Raw genomic sequence first — 21,238 nt, 5'->3', positions numbered from 1 at the left:
TCTAGTGCTGAAATCCAAGGGCAGTAGTATCCCAAAGCCCCCACAAGGACACATACCTGGAGTTTTGTTTTTGGTATTAGCATCTGAAAGATACCCAGGATTCCATCATTTGTCAAGGTCCTAGTGTTGGGGTGCACCTCATATCTCAGGTATCACACTGTGGGAGGGGTAAACTAACTTTAAAGGAAAGATCTGGTGGCCTTTTTAATAAAGACAGCATAAGAGAAAAACAGTATCTTCCTCACAGACTTCCTGGGAAAGAAGGATAAGCAGTAAGTCATCAACATATTAAAATAAGGGGCACCTCTGGGGCAGATACAGATCTTGTAGGTATTTGACAGCACCTATGTGAAGAGAGTGGGAGATTCACAGTAACTCTGGAAGCAGCCTGATCCAAATGCGTTGGTGGCCCTTTTAAGTAAGGCAAAGAGGTACTGGGAGTCCAGGTCTACTAGAACACACCAAAAAGGCAGCACACAAATCAATAACAGAATATACTTTCCTATTGTAAGGAAAGTTGGTGATGATAGAAACAGGATTTGGGACCATTGAGGCTCCCAGTATGACAAACTTATTGATAGCTCACATATCCTGGACAAATCAGGATACAGATAGGCCTTCATTTCCCACCTTATTTTTCCTCACCAGCAGTACAGGGGTGAATAGCATAGTACTTTCACCCCTGATGGATGTAAGCATCGATGAGTTTCTGAACAGGCTCAATAGCCTCTAAATTAATAGTATATTGTTGCACACGATGGGGAGGTTCATCCTTAGTGTGGATTTGCACAGATTCTGATGATATTATGAACCCCACATTCCTGCAGTTCCATCCCCACAAAGAGCCAAGTAAGCTTCATAACATGGCAGACAAATCAGATACTAGGAGTCCCATAAAACTTTTAAAGTTCCTTTAAAATTGCCCGGTGAGCCAAATCACTTCCTTTGTATTCTAACCTAACCCTTCCCAGATCACAGTGAATAATGGCCTCAAGTTTATATGTCTCTTCCACACAATGACATAGGGGAATTAGGCATCAACAAAAAGGAGTTAAACTATGTCAAAGGTTTATAACTACTTTTAGCAGAGTGGTTAAGGTATACATCTCCCCTATTACCTGTTCAATATTTAACATCAGGAAGCCCTCAGGGGACACTTAAACATTGAAAAATCACCCTTGTGTCCACAAACAAACACAAACAAAGGGTGTTCCATTAACACAATCTCAAGTAAAGGCTCCTTAATTGTACTGGAGTCCTCTTCCCAGGAAACATCCCTAGATTCCAACCACCTATCTCCTCCTGTCATTGTGAATATTCCTCTCTACTATCCAAAACACAGTACAGACTATTTGGTGTCCATGAGATTTGTGGTTGCAGGCACCAACACTACTGTGGATGGGGTCTATGTGGTAGCTGGCTCTTCACAGGGTGCCCTTTGGATAACTTGGAGGGTGTGACCTTCTCATTTCCTGCAATCTGTCTTAAATTGTCTCTCCTCTTTATAGTTAAAGCACGTTGGCCCCCTCCCGTGTTCTGAATCTCCATTTCTGATCCTCTGGTGGTCCTCCTTTGTCCTCCTGCATCATCCCCTTCATAGGGACCACCAAAATCTTCACTTTCTTAAACTTACTTTCCTTCTCTTTCTAAGTTCCTTCTCCTTCTGCCCATCAAACACAACAGTTCCACTGAGTTCACTAGTGGTTTCACTCCAGCTGAGGCAGAATTTATGACAGTAATCACAAATGTCTGCTGCTGAGTGATTAACATAACGTAAAACAATTTACACTGTTCTCATTCTGTATCTGAGCACTTCTGGGCAGCAACACACAAACAAATATAGAAAGCACTGGGATATTCATCTAAATTTTATCAATTATTGTGCAGCTTGCTCTAGAGGGTCATTTTTGCATCATTGAACATTTCCCAGTCCCTCTCATTATAGCTTCAATCAGGAACCATTCTGGGCCATGCGGTCCTGTTGTGTTCATCCTCTAACTTTAGCATAGAACAGGACTTTTGCCTTCTCATCCTTTTTTGAGAAGGGCATCTAATAACTTGGTGTCCTCCCAAAATGGGTTTATGGCTCCTTATAATGGTACCAGTGTTCTTAACGATGGTGACTGTGTCCATCCAAAAGGGAGGAGTGAACTATTATCATAATAACAGTGTCTCCTGGTGAAAAGGAGAAATGCACTTTCCTCTGATTATTCCCTGTAAAAGTGGTTATTAAGGGTGCCATGGCCATGGTCATTGATTCAGAGAAATACAGATTATATGGTTGTGATTTCATGGTGAGAACTGACACCTTTAGTAGACATGGTAATAAGGGGCAGTCACAGTGTGAAAGTTCTGCCCAACAGTGTCCATTTGCCCAGGCTCTAGGTCTTCAAGTCTCATTAGCAGCATACACACCTGACTATGATCAAAGGTCCCATATTTATCTGGCCAGATTTACTTCCCACAATTATCTAAGGACAAAGTCCAGTCCAAATTGAGTGTTAGCACTAAAGTTTTGGACATTTCTAGTTGAAATAGCAGTTTTCCCTTATCCCAAGCTTTTAACAGCTTGCTTAAAGAGGGAGCCAGTAGGTGATTCACTCTGTCCCAATCCTATAATGATACCTGTATTCCTTGGCCCATTCTGTCCCCTGAAGACCTAAGACTAGTTATTCACCACTAGCTTTTCCTTCTCACAGCACCACTCCCATATCTTCATGCACAAATTTGGGGCTTAAGCTCTATTTCTTCTTATCCTTTCTGAGTCTGGAGAGTTTAATTCACAGCTGACTGACCTCTGAGAGAGAACAGGTCTCTCTCAGACAAAGGTCCAAGTATTGGTGGTAGAGATGGAGTAGGTTCACCTAGTGACAGTCATGCAAACAAAGGTTCCTGCTGTGGCTGCCAAAATTACTTTATAAAAAAATCTTGGTTTGGGCCTAACCCTGGACAATGAGGCAAACTCAGAAAAAGAAAGGTAAAAGTATTTTATTAGCACATCAAAGCAGTAAGTTGGAGTGTAGAGGTGCAGATTTCAAAACACAGCTTTTCTAGACAGGAGTAAATAACTTCTAGATGAGGGCAAGAGTATGTTGAATGGCAAATGTATTGTGCAGAAAGGGGTTTTGTGCCTCTTCAGGTTTTTTTCCCCATGTTTAAGTGTGCATGCCTAAGGGTAGTTTCCAACTGCCATCTCCTACAGGCTAGTTGCTCATGTAGCCAAAGTTTAAGCAAGGTTTCAAACATGGGGATCACTCAGACTTGCACAAGTGGACAACTTTGCACAATCAGACCTACACTTTAGAAAAAAATCAACTCATCTGAGGATGGTATGGAGTGGGGAGAGAGTGAAACAGGGCAAAAAGCATTAAGAATGCACCAGGCCAGAAAAAGAAAGAAAGAAAAAAACACAAATTACTAGTATTAAAAGTGAAAAAGAAAAATATCAGAAGCCATTTTGTCCAATTATGTCAAAGAAAATCAACAGCATAAATGAAATGGACTAATATTGATAAAAAATATAAATTTTTCACATAAACAGAATAAAAAATAGAGGATTTAAATATTCTAGTCTTTTAAAAAAGAAATTAAACAAGGCATAAATTAGTTCCCAAAGGGAAAAAAAATCTATGACCAGATATTTACTGGCAAATTCAATTTAACATTCAAAGAAAAATTAAATCCAGTGTTAGATAAACTGATTTTTTAAAAATAGGAAAAGATTCCCACCAAATACATTCTATGATAGAAATATGGTCTTGATACCTGAACCAGATGACTGGAATAAGAGTCTTCTGAGAGGTGGGAGGATAAATAGTACAAGCTATATGTAGGGTTAGGTATGGGTTCTTAAATGAGACTATAGTCCAGTCCTCAAACCTACTACTCCCAAAAGAGTTGATGACTCTAGAGTAGTAAGCTGAGAGATTTCTGTACCAGGGAGCCCTTATCATACCCTCTACAGTCAGAAGCAGAGAGATGGAGTCTTGACCACTCTTAAAAAAGTAGTTTGCTAACCCCAACTCGAGGTAGAATCTTGAACCAACCTCCACCAGCCTGTGAATCTGTTGCAGGTTCTATTAATTTGAGGAATGGATGCTGAGAATTTTTCTAATTGTTGAGGTGAACATTTCCATACATTTACTTTTTTATGTCAATTAAATGCCTTATAACTGATTTTATGCTATTGTAATAGCTCAATATTTAGACTCAAAATGACTTCATTACCCTGTTTCATAAAGGGATGGGAACTTGAAATCTTCAAAGCACACTTACCAGAAAATCATCCTCTCCATTTCCCATCTCCTACCTCACAATAAGCCACGTTCTGTGACGGGATAGGGCTGACTGGCACCTGGGAGACATAATGACATCCAAGTAGCATTAATTGAAGATTATGTTAAATATGGCATAATTAACCCTTTACCTTCTAAGAAGATGCTATTATTCTTAAAAAGTGTTAATTATATAAACTATGAAAAAAAAGCAATATGCTGCTCTTTCCCAGGTAATGTTTCTATAGCTTAAAATGATGAATGACACTAAATGATTAGCATTTGCTTTTTTTTAATAGGGGAAGATGGAATCCAGAAACCTGGAGGACATCAGATATCAAGAAAGGACCATTTAAAAAGACTGCAAGAACAAACCATCTTCCAAAACTAAAGCTTTGACTCCAGACAGTGATTGACCGTGTTTTTTCACCTATGATGTTCAGGCTTTACATTAGCACTCAGTACTTTCATTGAGGGAATGAAATAGATAAGAAAGGACCGACTACCAGACTACAAAGCTTTGGCTCCTATGCCAAAAAGGTCTTTGACAGCACAGAGGTAACTTTGTCAAGTGGTCATAAAATGCTTTATAGCACTGTCAGGATTTTGAGAGACATCTATGTAAAATGTGGAGAAAGAAAGCGATTAGTGGTAGGCTTTTTTTTTTTTAATTTACCCTCCAACCTGGCCCAAGCTATAGATATTACTGGTTTCTGTGAATCAATTTACATTGGCTTTATTTTGGAAATAAATCCATTCATTTGGCTTTGAGTTGGATAAGCTAAAATGGTAAGCCATTGGATCAACTATTTGTGTATGGGGTTATAATATATACCTTTTTTATGGAATTTCTTGACTTTTTAGAACTGTTTTCTAGGCCTGACACACATCACTTACTGGCAGAGTTTCAGATGTTCAAAAGCCACTGAACACTACTAGCTTCAAATACATAGTGTTGTGGTGTTAAGCTTCTGTGTGGTATTTCAGTCAAAATCTTATTCAGCAGATGAAGTAACGTGCATCTAAGTGTTTCTTAGAAGTATTTCTTTAAACTTTCACTCCTATCTTCAGTGTGATTATCTTTTTTGTGTTAAAGTAAAATATTTGTCTTTTTTATGTGAGTATGTAATGTACAGAAGATGTCTATTTGTATTTATTTACAAGTTGTCTCCCCCTTTAGAATGTAAGCTCCGTAAGGGCAGGAATTGTTTCTGCGGTGTTGCCTTTGTATTCTTGGTGCTTAGCACAATGCCAGCCACAAAGTAAATGCCTAATAAATGCTTGTTGATTGATTGAATAGTACAAGTATACCATGGGATATAATGAAATAACTTTTATATTAAAATATTCTATTTTATCTACTACTTCTAGATTCATGTGGACACCACAAACTTGGGGAGATCCATAAACGTACAATCTCTCTTGCACATTATCCAGAGAAATATTTGTTCTGATAGGTTCTACTAAAGTTTCAAATAAACTTTTGGTAGTACTTGACATTAAGTTTACACTAGTTAACATTTGCTTAAAAGTTCAATGGCATGGATCATTCACCAAATCAATTATTTCTGTCCTACATAACATCAGTGTGAATTGATACTCGAAAATATCCTATGCCAAGTTATTTTGTAATGTCAGTAAGGTCTTGTTATGATTGTCAAATTGTGGAATCATGTAAAAAGTCATCTTTTTTAAAATCAGAATTTTTAAAAATATGGAAAATGTATTACAGGGTATTTAAAATTCAGTGACTGCTTCCTGTTCCTTATCATAGTAGGGAAGCAGTGTTGGATTCTCCAAGCGCATAAGCTCTGGATGATACCACCAGAATAGAAAGATTTAGACTACGGTCCTTACAACGTATGACTGTTTCCAAAGGCCAGACTACCTAAGTTCAGAGACATTTCGTGAGAAGGTTGGCCATCAGGAAGGTAAATTTCTTCAACAACAGCAACTCACAGAAATCATCTTCTAAACTTTATAGATGTTCTAATTTGCTAATGGAATCCCAAATCCTTCATCTACTGAAGTGCAGTATGTGGGCATCCCAAAAGTTACCCCAGGTTAGAGGCACTCTGTGGATTGACAGCCATTCAAACCCCAAAGCCCTTCAGTGCATGTACTGTTACTAATCAACCAGACCAGACGTGACTTCAAACCAAAGACATCAAAATGCGGAGCAAATCAAGTAGAATGGTTATACTGCCACTATTTTAAGAAATTAAGTTCTTTTTCACTCTTCAATTCCTATGATTCCTTTAGGTGAGGCTCCCATTTTATTATACAAAGTTCTGTCTTTAAAGTCTTCTGTTCTTTCCCCTTATTCTCCCTTGTTTGTTATATACCTTTAAGTCAATAAATATGGCTTGTATTTAGCACTTTCTATGTTGTTGCTTTTCTTAATATCCCCCATGGTTAGCAGAGTGCTTGGCATGCAATAAATGCTTATTGATGATTCTTTTTTGTTGTTTCTCAGTTAGATGTACAGTGGTTAAGAGTGCTAGGCTGGATTTGGGAAGGTCTCGTACATTTCTTAGCTGTGTGAACCTGGCAAATCATTTAGTGTCTTGTTTGCCTCGGATAATAATAGCACCTACCTCCCAGCATTGTTATGAGGAGCAAATGAAACCATATATGTAAAGCGCTTAACTTAGTACCTGGTATATAGTGGGTACTATATAAATATTAGCTACTATTATTGGCTAGTCCATTATTATTTTTGGACATAAATTCTTATTGCTTATTTCTATTAAGTTGTCTGCTTGTGATGGTAGGCCATGTCAGGTGCTAGCTCAAGTGTGTGATGAGAACAAAACGAGACACATAACATTCCAACAGTTAACAAAAGAAGGTTTACTTAGCTATAACACCTTAGCCATAACAAGAAAAGAGCACTTAGAGCAAGGAAAGATATTCATCCATGGAGACAGCCTTGGTTCTGCTGAGTACAACTTCCCTGCTTCTGTGCTACCTGTGGTGGTGGCCAGTCAGGCCTCAGGAGTGGCTGGATCCTCTTGGTGGGTGGGAGTGGTGTTTTATTTTATTAGGCAAACAGGAAGCCTGATCACCAATCCAAGCCTTAGCCTCCTAAGCAGTTCACATGACAGGGAGAGGGATGAGTTCTAGTAGAGCTTCTCTCACCATATCCTATCCCTGAGTGGCAAAGTCCTAAGAGTCTTTTAAAGATCTTTCCACCACCTAAATTGCTTTGAGCTTATTACTGAACAAAACTGACCCTGGCTACGTGAGAAGCCTGGCAAAGGCAGCACTAAAGGAGGAAAAGAAAACTTGAACAGAAAGAATGCTAAAGAAGTGTGTGTGTATGTGTGTGTGTGTGTGTGTGTGTGTGTGTGTGTGTGTGTGTGTGTGAGAGAGAGAGAGAGAGAGAGAGAGGAGAGAGAGAGAGGAGAGAGAATCACAAAACAAGCAACGTAACAGCCTGTTAGAGCAACCAGACATGGGAATCCCACACCACAAATCTGTGGCTGGACCTCCTCCCTTTGGAAGGATTAAGTCCCGGATCTAAATGATTTGGCCCATCCCAGTGGGTGATACCAATCATTTCAGTTCACAGTAGGTCTTCCTAGATGAAATGACAATGAGCAGGAGCAATACCAGGAAAAAAAGTAAAGATGAACTACATGGTCATCCATCCCTCAACACTGATTAGGGTTATCTGTACTAAAGCACCTATGAAGTCATTAACATCTTGTATGCAGCCTGCTGTCATGGATATTGAGAAATAGCCCACCAGAGGGAGGGGCTCCTTCTCCCTGGAAACCCCATATTAGAGAAGGTTGAAGAAATGCCAGATTTTTGGTGCTTTGAGAGACCTCTAATGGACTGCCCCCTTTGAGGGCTAGAGAAACCATTTCACCTCCCCACTATTACTCACAACAACAACAAAAAAGATAATCTCTACTCACCAGTAATTCATCCAAATCTTTTCTGGAAAGAGTATTCCAATGACCACTGGGTCTTAGCAGCCATGTAGAAGGATCCCAACGGTTCTAGAATATAGTAAGCCAAGGGCTATTCTGGTTGGGCCTGTCTTTGGCACCGCCCTATCATCCACTTTACTGCTGCTGAAATCAACACTATTACTTGCTGCCAATGAGGCGAGGTGGCCCTGCAGCTTGGTCTTCTGAGGCCAAGCCCTGCCTCCTTGTACTGGACACTGGCAATGTTCCCTGTGCTGGGACCTGAATGCTGCCACTGCCCTGCTGCATAATAGGAACACTAGTTCAGGCATCACTATTCTCTCCCTTGCTCTCCACATCCCCAAGATGTTCTGCCTCTGTTGGGGCCTACCTTTACCCTCTGTCCTGAGGCTTTGTTACCTTCTCATACTAGGGCCCAAGTGCTGCTGAGGGCACTGCTTACTGCTGCCTGCATGTGCCAGGTCAGACACTGTTATCAGTGGGGCCTAAGCTCTCTCTATTCCAGGGGCTAGGGATGCCCCCCTCTTCTAGGGGTCAGGCAGGTACTGCCCCCTACACTATGACTACACTGTCAATCACCCTTCTCCCAACTGCCCCCCTCCCCCCCACCGCCCCCCCTCCAGCCAGAGCCCTGCACCACGGAGTCACAACAAAGTTCACTTGGCACAGTATCCAAAGGCTAAAAAGTACCAACCAGTTCCTTCACTCTGTCTTTAGACAATCAAAAAATTCTAGAGGGAGGAGAGGTAAGGGAGAAGAAATCTGATAGACCTAGAGATGACTATCATCTTCAAGCACAAAAGTTATTTACATCCAACAAATGAGTTTACTACAGTTTTCACTTCTTAAAGAACAGAGCACATTTAAATGTATGTCTCCAGTTGCTGTATATCCAGTATTTATTTCTCTATTGCTTCAAGGAGACCTCTCATAATAAGTGACCACCATTACCAAAGGATTCAAGAAGCACAAAGGTCACTCAGACCTCACTATCCTCTATAACCACCCCACTACCCCATATTAACAAAATCATTTCTATAACTAACTTCTTGAGACAAGAACTGTTTTGCTTATTATTTGCTTCCCTGGCACTTAGCATGGTATCTGGCACACAGTAAGTACTTAGTTAAATATGACCATAAATAGTTTTGATCTCTTCTTCTGAAAAACTGCCTGTTCATATCTTTTAATCCTTTATCAATTGGGGAATGACTTTTTTTTTTTTTAATAAATTTGGCTCAGTTCCCTATATGATTGAGATAGGAGGCCTTTGCCAGAGAAATTTGCTGCAAAATTTTTTTTTACCAGTTTCCTTCTAATTTTGTCTGCATGGATTTTGTTTGTGCAAAAGTTTTCTTTACATTTCATATAATCAGAATTATCCATTTTACTTCCTGTCATCCATCCTCTTTTTCTTGTTTGGTTCCCAAATTCTTCCTTTATCCAAAAAAAGATCTGACAGGTAAAATTATCCATGATCTCCTTATTTGCTTATGATATCACCCTCTTATATCTAAATAATTTACATATTTTGACCTTATCTTAGTTTATAGTATAAGATGTTCGCCTGTACCTAGTTTCTGCCAAACTACCTTCCAGATCTTTTTTTTTTTCTTTAAGAAAATTAGGGAATTAAAAAGTCATAAAGAAACCAGAGTGGATGTAGAAAGATTTAGGAAATCTGTAGAGCTTACCTGACTGCCAGAAAAAGAAAATAGGAGCTGGTCAAAGGCCAAGCAGCTTAGAAAAGGTTCAGACAAACTCAAAGGACCTAGAGAAAAGAAATGCAATTTAACAAACATCAAGTACTTTTTATTATATACCAGGTTCTCAGAATGCAAAGACAAAATCCTTGCCCTCAAGGTAGAAGGAAATAAGAGGTTGAATTATGATAACAGTGATCAGAAATTTACAATATTCTTAATAATGGTTCACCTATAATGCTTTAAAGTTTACAAAGCACTCTCCTTGTGAAATGGTCAATATTTATTCTATATCATTTTCTTATTTGATCCTATTTATAGTTAATTAGTTTTGGCCCTGTAATTAAGTGATGGATCTCTGTTTCTGAATTTAGTTTAGAATTCAGCTGGCCTGTAATGGGTTACATTTAGAAATCCAGTTCTCCTGCTAATCACTAATCTAATATTTTTATATCACCTAATATCTTCACACCACCAAGTTAGCCTTCAAGGGTATCTGGTGTGTTGTCTAAAATCCTGGGCCATTACAAGTAACCTTGCAGGTTGACTCAAATAATGCGTACTTCTTGTGCACTGGAAAGAAAGATGAGGGTCCTTACCAAAGTTCCAACCAATCAGGTTCCCTGTGCCTCAGTTATTCCATGATGTCACCTGCCCTGTTCTCTTCTTTGTTCTGTATTCCCCAAAACTTATAAAAGAAAACTATCACCTTCATTTGGAGTACAAGCTTACTGAGGAAACTCAGATCCTATTTATTAGTAGATCTGTGCTTTACCAATAAATTGATCATGCCTAGAACTTTGTGCCTCAGTTTACCTTAGTTTTAACTTACACTTGAAACAAACCTGTGATGGAGTGTAAGTATTACAATCCACATTTTATATACATGTGGAAAATAAATTCAGGATTAGATTGATAAATGCTAGAAAGAATCCAAGGAAGCTGCCAAAGCTGCCTGGGTGTCTTCAAGGTGAGCATTCTTCCTTGGGCAATATGGAATTTATTCCCACAGTCATTATCTGCCTATAATCTATTGTTCCTCTAAACCACTGCTGGTTTATTTTCCCACAGCAATGCTTAATTCTTCTCATCCTTTGGTTCAAAAACCTATGGTGATACCCCAATGCCTACCCAAATCATATAAACTTAACTCTTCTCCCAAACCTGCCCCCAGTCTATCTTTATCCTACATTGTAATACAGCGACATTGGATTCCCTCTGTTTCTCCAGCTACAAATTATGTTTTTCTATCTTTGTACCTTTGTCCATAGGGGCAAGTAGAGCAGTGGATCGAGTACTGGATTGGAAGCCAGGAGAACCAGGAAGACCTGAATTAAAATCTAGCCTCAGACACTTACTATGTATCCCTGGGCAAGTCACTTAATCCATATTTGCTCATGTATCACTGCCTCCTCATGGCAGTAATTAGCTGACAATTAGCTGACAAAAGGTAATCCATCTGGGAAAGGAAATGACAAACCATTCCAGTATTTTTACCAAGAAAACACCAGAGACAGCTGGTCCATGGGGTCACAAAGAGTCAGGCACAAATGACCAACAACCTTTGCCCATATTATTATTAAATCTATGACTAAATCATTAGCATTACACAGCAACTCAGTGATCCTCAAATTTATAAATTCTGAAACTTCTGCAAAACATCCATGGACTAACCTCTTCACAAGGGATTTTTGTAAAATAAAAAAAGGGGGGAGGGAAGTTTTTCCAAGGAAAATGGTCATTATAATAGCTAATATATTTCAATACTCCATTGTTTAGAGTCTCACTGACGTTAACACTTATGCTATTGGTGCAGATATCAACCAGCCTCATCTTTTGCAACTCTTGTCTAAGAACTATGACATGATGCTTCTTATTGCCTTTGAGCAATTCAACTACTTTTTATTTTTATTTTTTTTGTACTTGTGAGTCATCCTTCCATTTCACTATTATTTCCTTGGGCTTCTGTTTTTGAGGATATTAATTCAGTTCATATTAATTCAGTGATAAGATTCAGTTCCTCTAGCACTACTTTAATTTGTAGGTCATCGAACAAGGACCTCACATTTATAAAACCAATAGTTAAACTGTAATTTGTAGACAACTAAAAACCATGTGATTCCTAGCACCTTCTGCCCTGTTATCATGTCAGATTCCTGCCAGGCCTAGAGGCCTGTGTGGGCTACCCGAGTCTTCTTACCTCACCTCCGAGGTCTTCGGTTGGCCAAAACCAGGATGCTCATATGAGAGAAAGGACGTTCCAGAGTCGAACAAGGGTTGAGCTTTATTTCAGGGTCTCGGTTACAAGTGCAGGGGGGTCTTCCTTAGGAGGAAGAGGGGGAGATTTCCTAAGGAGGCTAGGATCTTAAGGGATTGGAAGTAGAAGTACAAGCGGGGAGAGAGGGGGAGGGGAGAGAGGAAAGAAGAGAAGCGGAGCCTACTGTCCTCTTGGCTCCTCATGTGCTAAGAGAGCTTTCAGGCTTCCTCAATCCTACTTAACCTTCAGCCGCACAGTTTGCATCTGAATACCGTGCTGTTAGATAACAATAGTGTGCCCAGATCCGGGACAATCTCGAGGGCGGGGAGATCTCTCTCCCATCACGTTTCTCACGGGAAGAGGCGGAATTACTCGAGATAGCTCGGTTCACCTCGATTCCCAGCCGTTTCCTGGGGGGGTCTCGTGAGAGCTCTAAGATTCAGAAGCTCCCACCTTTACCCGCCCGAGACTGTCCACACGGAATTGAGCTTCCAATCCCAACAGATTCCAATGATATAATGTTAGATAACAACATTTCTCTCATGACAAAAAGGATGATTTTTTTTTTTTTAGTCAACAATCATTTATTTTATTTTATTTTATTTTTTTATTTAACTTTTAACATTCATTTTCACAGAATTTTGGGCTCCAAATATTCTCCCTCCTTGTCCCCTTCCCCCACCCCAAAACACCAAGCATTCCAATTGCCCCCATCACCAATCTGCTCTCTCCTCCATCATTCCTCTCTGCCCTTGTCTCCATCCTCTCCTCTGTCCTGTTGGGCCAAATAACTTTCTATACCCCTTTACCTGTATTTCTTATTTCCTAGTGGCAAGAACAGTACTCGACAGTTGTTCCTAAAACTTTGAGTTCCAACTTCTTTTCCTCCCTTCCTTCCCACCCCCTCCCTTTGGAAGGCAAGCAATTCAATATAGGCCACATCTGTATAGTTTTGCAAATGACTTCCATAATAGTCGTGTTGTATAAGACTAACTATATTTCCCTCCACCCTATCCTGCCCCCAATTACTTCTATTCTCTCTTTTGATCCTGTCCCTCCCCACAAGTGTCACAACCTCAAATTGCACCCTCCTCCCCATGCCCTCCCTTCCATCGTCCCCCCCACCCTGTTTATCCCCTTATCCCCCACTTTCCTGTATTGTAAGATAGGTTTTCATACCAAAATGAGTGTGCATTTTATTCCTTCCTTTAGTGGAATGTGATGAGAGTAAATTTTTATGTTTTTCTCTCACCTCCCTTCTTTTTCCCCAAACTAAAAAAGTCTTTTGCTTGCCTCTTTTATGAGAGATAATTTGCCCCATTCCACTTCTCCCTTTCTCCTCTCATATATTTCTCTCTCACTGCTTGATTTCATTTTTTTTTAAAGATATGATCCCATCCTATTCAATTCACCCTGCGCACTCTGTCTCTATGTGTGTGTGCGTGTGCATGTGTATGTGTGTAATCCCACCCAGTACCCAGATACTGAATAGTTTCAAGAGTTACTAATATTGTCTTTCCATGTAGGAATGTAAACAGTTCAACTTTTATAAGTCCCTTATGACTTCTCTTTGCTTTTTACCTTTTCATGCTTCTCTTCATTCTTGTGTTTGAAAGTCAAATTTTCTTTTTAGCTCTGGTCTTTTCATCAAGAATGTTTGAAAGTCCTCTATTTCATTGAAAGACCAATTTTTCCCCTGAAGTATTATACTCAGTTTTGCTGGGTAGGTGATTCTTGATTTTAGTCCTAGTTCCTTTGACTTCTGGAATATCCTATTCCATGCCCTTCGATCCCTTAATGTAGAAGCTGCTAGATCTTGTGTTATCCTGATTGTACTTCCACAATACTTGAATTCTTTCTTTCTAGCTGCTTGCAATATTTTCTCCTTGACCTGGGAACTCTGGAATTTGGCCACAATATTCCTAGGAGTTTCTCTTTTTGGATCTTTTTCAGATGGTGATCGGTGGATTCTTTCAATATTTATTTTGCCCTCTGGTTCTAGAATATTAGGGCAGTTTTCCTTGATAATTTCATGAAAGATGATGTCTAGGCTCTTTTTTTGATCATGGCTTTCAGGTAGTCCCATAATTTTTAAATTGTCTCTCCTGGATCTATTTTCCAGGTCAGTTGTTTTTCCAATGAGATATTTCACATTCTCTTCCATTTTTTCATTCTTTTGGTTTTGTTTTGTGATTTCTTGGTTTCTCATAAAGTCATTAGCCTCCATCTGTTCCATTCTAATTTTGAAAGAACTATTTTCTTCAGTGAGCTTTTGAATCTCCTTTTCTATTTGGCTAATTCTGCTTTTTAAAGCATTCTTCTCCTCATTGGCTTCTTGAACCTCCTTTGCCAATTGAGTTAGCCTCTTCTTCAGGGTGTTATTTTCTTCAGCATTTTTTTGGGTCTCCTTTAGCAGGGTGCTGATCTGCTGTTCATACTTTGCTTGCATGTCTTTGATTGCTCTTTCCAGTTTTTCCTCCAGTCCTCTAACATAATTTTCAAAATTTTCTGAGCCCTTTTTGAGCTTTTCCATGGTCTGAGCCCATTGAGTGGGCTGGGATGCAGAAGCCCTGACTTCCGTGTCTTTCCCTGATGGTGAGCACCGCTCTTCCTCATCAGAAAGGAGGGGAGGAGAAACCTGTTCACCAAGAAAGTAACCCTCTATAGTCTTGGTTTTTTCCCTTTTCTGGGCATTTTTCCAGCCAGTGACTTGACCTCTGAATATTCACTTCACCCCCACCTCGCCTCCGGATCCTCCCAGCCAGCACTTGGGGTCTGAGACTCAAATGCTGCTTCCCAGCCTCAGGGCTTTGGGCGGGGGCAGGGCTGCTATTCAGTGTGAGATCAAGTTCAGGTGCTCAGGTGGGGGCAGGGCCACCTCACGAGCTCAGTTTCCTCAGGGGGTTTATGCAGAGACCTTCAACAATGGATCTGGGCTCCTGCCTGCTTGGGGAGCCCCGGTCTGCTCCCACCTCCATTGGTGCCTCCCGAGGGGGCCTGAGTCATGAGGGCTCCCCACTCCCCTCTCGACCCGGCAAAGAGAGCCTCTCACCCACCCTTGTCACCTGTGGGTGGAGGGACCTGAGCGGCTGCTGGAGATTCTGTCCCTGAAGCCTGCTCGGATCTGCTCCTCTAGGTGCTGGGTGGTCAACGCAGGGCTGGGCTCAGCTCCACATCTGCTGCACGAAGAACCTTTTGTGAGAGGTTTTCAGGCTCTCTGGAACAGAAATCACGTCCGCTCTGCTTCTATGGCTTCTCCTGCTCCCAAATTTATTGGCAGCTCTTTTCTACAGATATTTCATGGGCTGTGGGTTCAGAGCTAGTGTATTTGTGTGTTTCTACTCCGCCATCTTGGCATGAATTTTTTTTCTAGGGTTTAGAAGACCATAGACCCAAAACCATGGGTCCCCAAGCCATGCATAAGTAAGGATAGGAGAAGTGTTTCTGGGCATATTTCACATGCGTTTATACAAGCAGAAGTCCCATGCTGCAACACAATAAGCAATTACTGTGCCTCTTAACTCTGTTAAATGTTTGGACTTTGGGGTGGAGTGGGATGAAAGGGTTTTTTATTGTAGATTGAAGAAAGTGGGAACACTTCAGTAGAACTGTGATCTCATCAAAGCATATATTTTTTCCATTAGTGCAGCTCATGGGTCTTTCATACCTTTTAATCCTATGTGATCTTTGTCCATCTCCTTTGGCAAATCCTCCACAAAGCCCCAGTATACTGTAGAAGCCTTGACTTTCCATCTCTTGACTTTATATGAGTCACCAATGAAACACACACATCAGTCATCTTTTTTTCTTCGTGTCCAGCCTACCTCTTCCTGTGGATATAAATTTCTTTGATAATATCTTTCACATTCTCCTCTTTCCCAATTCTTCTTTAGGAATGTGCTTCAGCCCATTGAGGAGCCTTCCATTCATCTCTCTATTGTCTACTGAGTGACCTGCAATTTTAATTATTTAGAGACTGAAAGGGGTCATTTTAAAAAAGCATACACACAAATAACTTTCCAGTGGTGCTAGATGGCTGCACATCATGGAACAATATGGTAGTGGGAACTATGCAAGTCCCTGTCCACTGCTCCCACATTTAGGGTAACACTCTGAATCTGCAATGGACCATACTGCATGTATCTACCAAATAACTTGATCAAATATTAATTCCATCTCTAAATTCGGGCACTCAAAAAGTTCCATAAGAACATATATAACCTCTTGCTTTAGACATACAACATATTCTTTAGATTTTTTAACTAGACACCTGTTTACCTATCTTACATTTTTATCTGTTATTTCCTTTAAAAAGTCACAAAATGTTGTGTAGTAGTTATATGCAAAATGTTATCATTTATTTTACTTATTATTATTCAAAGACTGTACTTGAGCAAGAAAAATCTTATATAGTGTTGTCATTTACCATCATCCTCATTCCCATTAAAATATAACCCCTCAGAGCAGGCACTCTCATTTTCATCTTTGTGTCTCCCATTTCTCCAGTATCATTATATTTCCAGTGCCTAGCATAGTGTCTTGCATATAGTACATGTTTCAAATATAACAAACATGTTTATAAATTTTTGTTGAATATCAGATGTAAAATTTTTTGAACCAACTCTACTTTATTCCCCTTTATTCCCCAACCTGCCTGGTTATGGGACTGCACTGGCAATCATACTAACAAAGAAGAACACTATCCTAGAATTATTTTGTTCAAATTCATTGTTTCATTTGGTGTGGAGAGCTTTATTTAAAAAAAGAAAAAGAAATAAGAGTTTTATTTTCAGCAAAAAAATTTCTTACATAAATAAACAAGAAAATGTAGGTAGATAGAATCTCAATTTAGTAGGTTTCAAAAAGGCTAAAATCTTATTCAGTGATATAGGCAGACAATACTAGCAGTAAAAAGCTAACTTTGTTCATGTGTAACTTAGAGAAAGAAATATAATAACCAATTAACACACCCTCCTCCCTCACTAAGTACTGACAGAATGTTAAGCCACAATGGGAAGGTTATAGAAGGATAAGAGAGAAGGATTTGTACCAAATAGGAAGGAAATTGTGTTGGTAATTCAAAAACATTCGGTCTAATGAAAGAGGTCAGAGTTTAAATTAGAGGGAGAATAATTTGGAATCCAATAAGGAAATTTTAAAGAACTATCCCCAGGCCTAGATCTTGTCTAGATTTTGCTTCCAGGTTGAAAGAGAATGAGGATCAAGGACAATTATGCGGGATATAAGAAGTTTAAGGAGGGCCAAAGATGATTTGGGAGTAGAATCGGAAAAAGAAGACTGAAAAAGAAGGAAGAAAGGAAAAGGTATCTGGCAAAACAAAGTAAGAAAATGTAAGAGAAACAATTAACGTGTTAATTAAAATAAATTGATAGAGTAGAATGATGGGGGGGCAAATTCATGAAATAGGAATGTGGATTAAGGTTGAAGGAGAGATGATTGAGGTGGTGGAGTTGTTTTTGAGCTGCAGAAAAGGAGATTTGAGTGGGGTTGTCAAGTTCTTAAGAGTTATTAATTAATTGTAAACATTTTAACCAGGTACTTGAGTTTGAGGCATTAAACATACCAAGAATTTTTTTTTTAAAGACTGAAAATCAACCAATGTCAAGAGTAGGGGAAATCATGTCATGATTTGCAGCAAATGTACAATTTCTACTTATGCCATAGTATAAAGAAAGCATCACCAGTGGTGCAAGTGTAGGCTAACCTCCCTCCTGGAGGAGAAGGTTAAGAGACTTGAAGAACTTCCCTTTCTTCTTTCTGTAATACTCTTCTACTCTAATATCCTTGATAAAGTTTGCTATAAATAGTGACCCCAGATTCAATTCTGAAGACTGATGTCTCAAAGTTTCTTTATTTAAAAAGTTGAAGTGAATTCACCTTTAGTTCTCAAGAAGCGGACACACCCCTGTTGTAAAGGGAGAGTGTATCAATACAAAGGTGAGTTTCCCATTCACATGTATTCCCTCCGTCATGAGTCACATGTTGCTCTAATGAGCCTCTAATTTTATGTGGGAATTTTCCCATTACATGTGTGAGGTTAATTAAGCATGCACTGTAGTAAGAGAATGACTGACTATTCATGACCCCAAACTGACTTGGTCCAGTTTGCCTAGGACCCCCATTTTATGGTTTCTGAGCCTCCTAGGTTTGCAGCTGATTGGCTGATAACTTTTATCTTATCTAAACAACTTCTGCTTCCCCCAAGACTGATGATTTTAGTAGCATGGAAACTTCACTATTTCATATCTCTCACAGAGATCAAGCCTTACTTCCTTCCCCTTGGATCAACTTCTCATCCCCATCCTATTAAAACTTTACTGCTCTTTTCTTTAAGTATACTTCATTCTCCCAGACAGCTTATACCCCAGCTGTGGCATAACTTTGGGCTCTGACAGGCCAGCTTTATTGGTCCTGGTTCCAGGCCTCCATAACACTTCCAATCCAGACTGCCCATCTCCTACCTCCCTTTCTAGTTCCCCTTAGTTCCATTTCTCCATTAGAATGCAAATTCCTTGACCACAGCTTCCTTGTGTCTATATTCCCTGAATTTATACAACGCCTGGCACACAATAAGCAGTTAATGAATGCTTTACCTATTTAAACTTGAACTCAGTCAAAAGGTGGCCAAAAAGGACCTAGAAGGTCACAGTGGCCTTAGTGCTGCAGATTCCCCACCCCCGATAGCCAATCCCTTCACCTTCCTTTCCTCTGGAGGAGTGGTGTTCTGTTCAAATGAGGTGAATAACTGCCTCAGTGCTAGCACAACACTATTTTTAATTCATTTACTCAAAGAAATATGAAGTAACATATTCTCTCCCCTAGAAGTTTATAAAAACGAATGATTAAGTTTTTCATTTCTGGTAAAACACTGTTGTTTTAAATCTTTCTCTTTTCTTCCGTTATTGCCAGTTGTTTCGTTCAACTGCAGCATTACAGCGATAGGCCCAACAGTTTTAACACTTCGCTGATCACACACCCCACGACATGGGCCAGCTTAAGAAACAAATTATTAAGTCATATGGATAATGCCTCTCCCCCTCCCCCCCCCGCCCTGCCCTGCCCCCGCACATAGGGTTCTACAGTAGACATGCACAGGAGAGAAAAAAATTAAAGGTATTGAATAATGGGACTTTTTCATAATTTAATATTTTATGGACACATACTATGTTATGGCATGTTAATGGTAAAGAAAACACAGATATCCTGGGTCCTAATGTCAATGAACACTTTGTCAACTCTCTTATCTTATTGTATTTACCACCTGTTCACAATTGAGGAAATTTCTTTCTCATAATATGGATAGGGAGATCATAAATTTGAGTGAGAGACCCTGAGTTGGGATTGTTGTAAAACATATTTAAGACTAGTCATTCCTTCATCAGACAGACTTCACATTCTGGCTCCTGCTACATACAGGTTCGCTATCTTCAGCTAGCTTTAAGGGAATAAACAATATGAATTTACATATCACCTACCCTGTTTGCCTCCTTTAACCAAACTTTTAGGTCAACACAGTCAATGAAAATGCCCAAGTCGAGAGATGGGAGTGTCAAATGTGAAGAAGAGAAAGGTGAGCATCACAGGTTACATGGGAGGGTACAGGGTATAAGAATGCTGGAAAGATCTGGCAGTACAGGCCCACTCTACTCCACCTCATCTGACCTCACCTGAAATATTGTTTTCAACATAGTTACAGAATTTAAGAAGGATCCTGGGAAACTGGTAGTATCCAGAGAATGGCAATCAGAACCCCGAAAGGTCATGAGTTCACATCATAAGAGAAGCAAAGGTTGAAAGAGCTGCCAGTATTTAACTTGGAGTAGAGAAAACTCAGGGTGGGCTAGAGTTCACACCAAGTATTTGTTATATGCAGGATGGATTAAGCTTGTTTTATTTAGGTGCAGATGATAGAACCAAGAGCAAAAGGTGAAAACTGTAATGCAGTTAGGCTTGATCTCTAGAAAAATTTCCTAACAAGGTTGTAGTTCAGTTGTTTTCAGTCATGTTCAACTCTTTGTGACCCCATCTGGGTTTTTCTTGGCAAGGATACTGGAGTAGTTTGCCATTTCCTTTTTCTGTTCATTTTAAAGATGAGAAACTGAGGTAAACTGGATTAAGACATTTAACCAGGGTCACACAGTTAATAAGTATCTGATAACAGATTTGAACTCAGGAAAAAAAGTCTGCCTGACAGTTTTCAGAGGAAGAAATTAAAGCTATCTATAGTCATATGAAAAAATGCTCTAAATCACTATTGGTTAGAGAGATGCAAATCAAAACAATTCTGAGATACCACATCACACCTATCAGATTGGCTAACATGACAGAACAGGAAGATGATAAATGTTGGAGAGGATGTGGGAGAGTTGGAACACTAATGCATTGTTGGTGGAGCTGTGAGCTGATCCAACCATTCTGGAAAGCAATTTGGAACTATGCTCAAAGGGCTACAAAAATGTGCATACCCTTTGACCCAGCAATATTTCCTCTAGGACTGTATCCCCAAGAGAACATAAAAATGGGAAAGGGTCCCACTTGTACAAAAATATTTATAGCAGCACTCTTTGTGATGGCCAAAAACTGAAAATCAAGGGGATGCCCATCAATTGGGGAATGGCTGAATAAATTGTGGTATATGAATGTAATAAAATACTGTTGTGCTGTAAGAAATGATGAACAGGAAGACTTCAGAGAGGCCTGGAAGGACACATATGAACTGATGCTGAGTGAAAGGAGCAGAACCAGGAGAACTTTGTGCACAGCAACAACCACAGTGTATGAGGAATTTTTCTGGTAGATTTAGTACTTCATTGAAATGCAAGGATTTAAAAAATTCTCAATTCTCTTAAGGCAAAATACCTTCCAAATCCAGAGAAGAACTATGGAATTCGATTGCAGAATGTAACAGATCATTTTCTTTTGTATTATGTTTTGTTTTGTTTTATGATTTCTCCCATTCATTTTAATTCTTCTATGCAACATGACTAAGGTGAAAATGTATTTAAGAGGAATGTACATGTAGAACCTATATAAAATTGTATG

General features: G+C 39.6%; 1 protein-coding gene across 3 annotated transcripts in view; it reads left to right on the top strand.

Annotated features, from left to right (window-relative positions):
- The window catches only part of CCDC169 (coiled-coil domain containing 169), a 77,697-nt gene extending 73,019 nt beyond the window's left edge, over nt 1-4,678 (top strand). For all 3 annotated transcript variants that reach the window (XR_011967619.1, XM_072611913.1, XM_072611914.1), the window contains one exon: nt 4,574-4,678. Coding sequence is in view for 1 of the 3 variants with exons in the window: in XM_072611914.1 (XP_072468015.1) it covers nt 4,574-4,673 (100 nt within the window). In the remaining 2 variants the exon portion in view is untranslated. The remainder of the gene's footprint in view (nt 1-4,573) is intronic.
- The last annotated feature ends 16,560 nt before the right edge of the window (nt 4,679-21,238 follow it).

The sequence above is a fragment of the Notamacropus eugenii genome, chromosome 5 (genome assembly GCF_028372415.1).
Source record: "Notamacropus eugenii isolate mMacEug1 chromosome 5, mMacEug1.pri_v2, whole genome shotgun sequence".
NCBI classification, from domain to species: Eukaryota; Metazoa; Chordata; class Mammalia; order Diprotodontia; family Macropodidae; genus Notamacropus; species Notamacropus eugenii.
The sequence above is the reverse complement of the archived record's forward strand: the minus strand, read 5'-3'. Positions and strand labels throughout refer to the sequence as shown.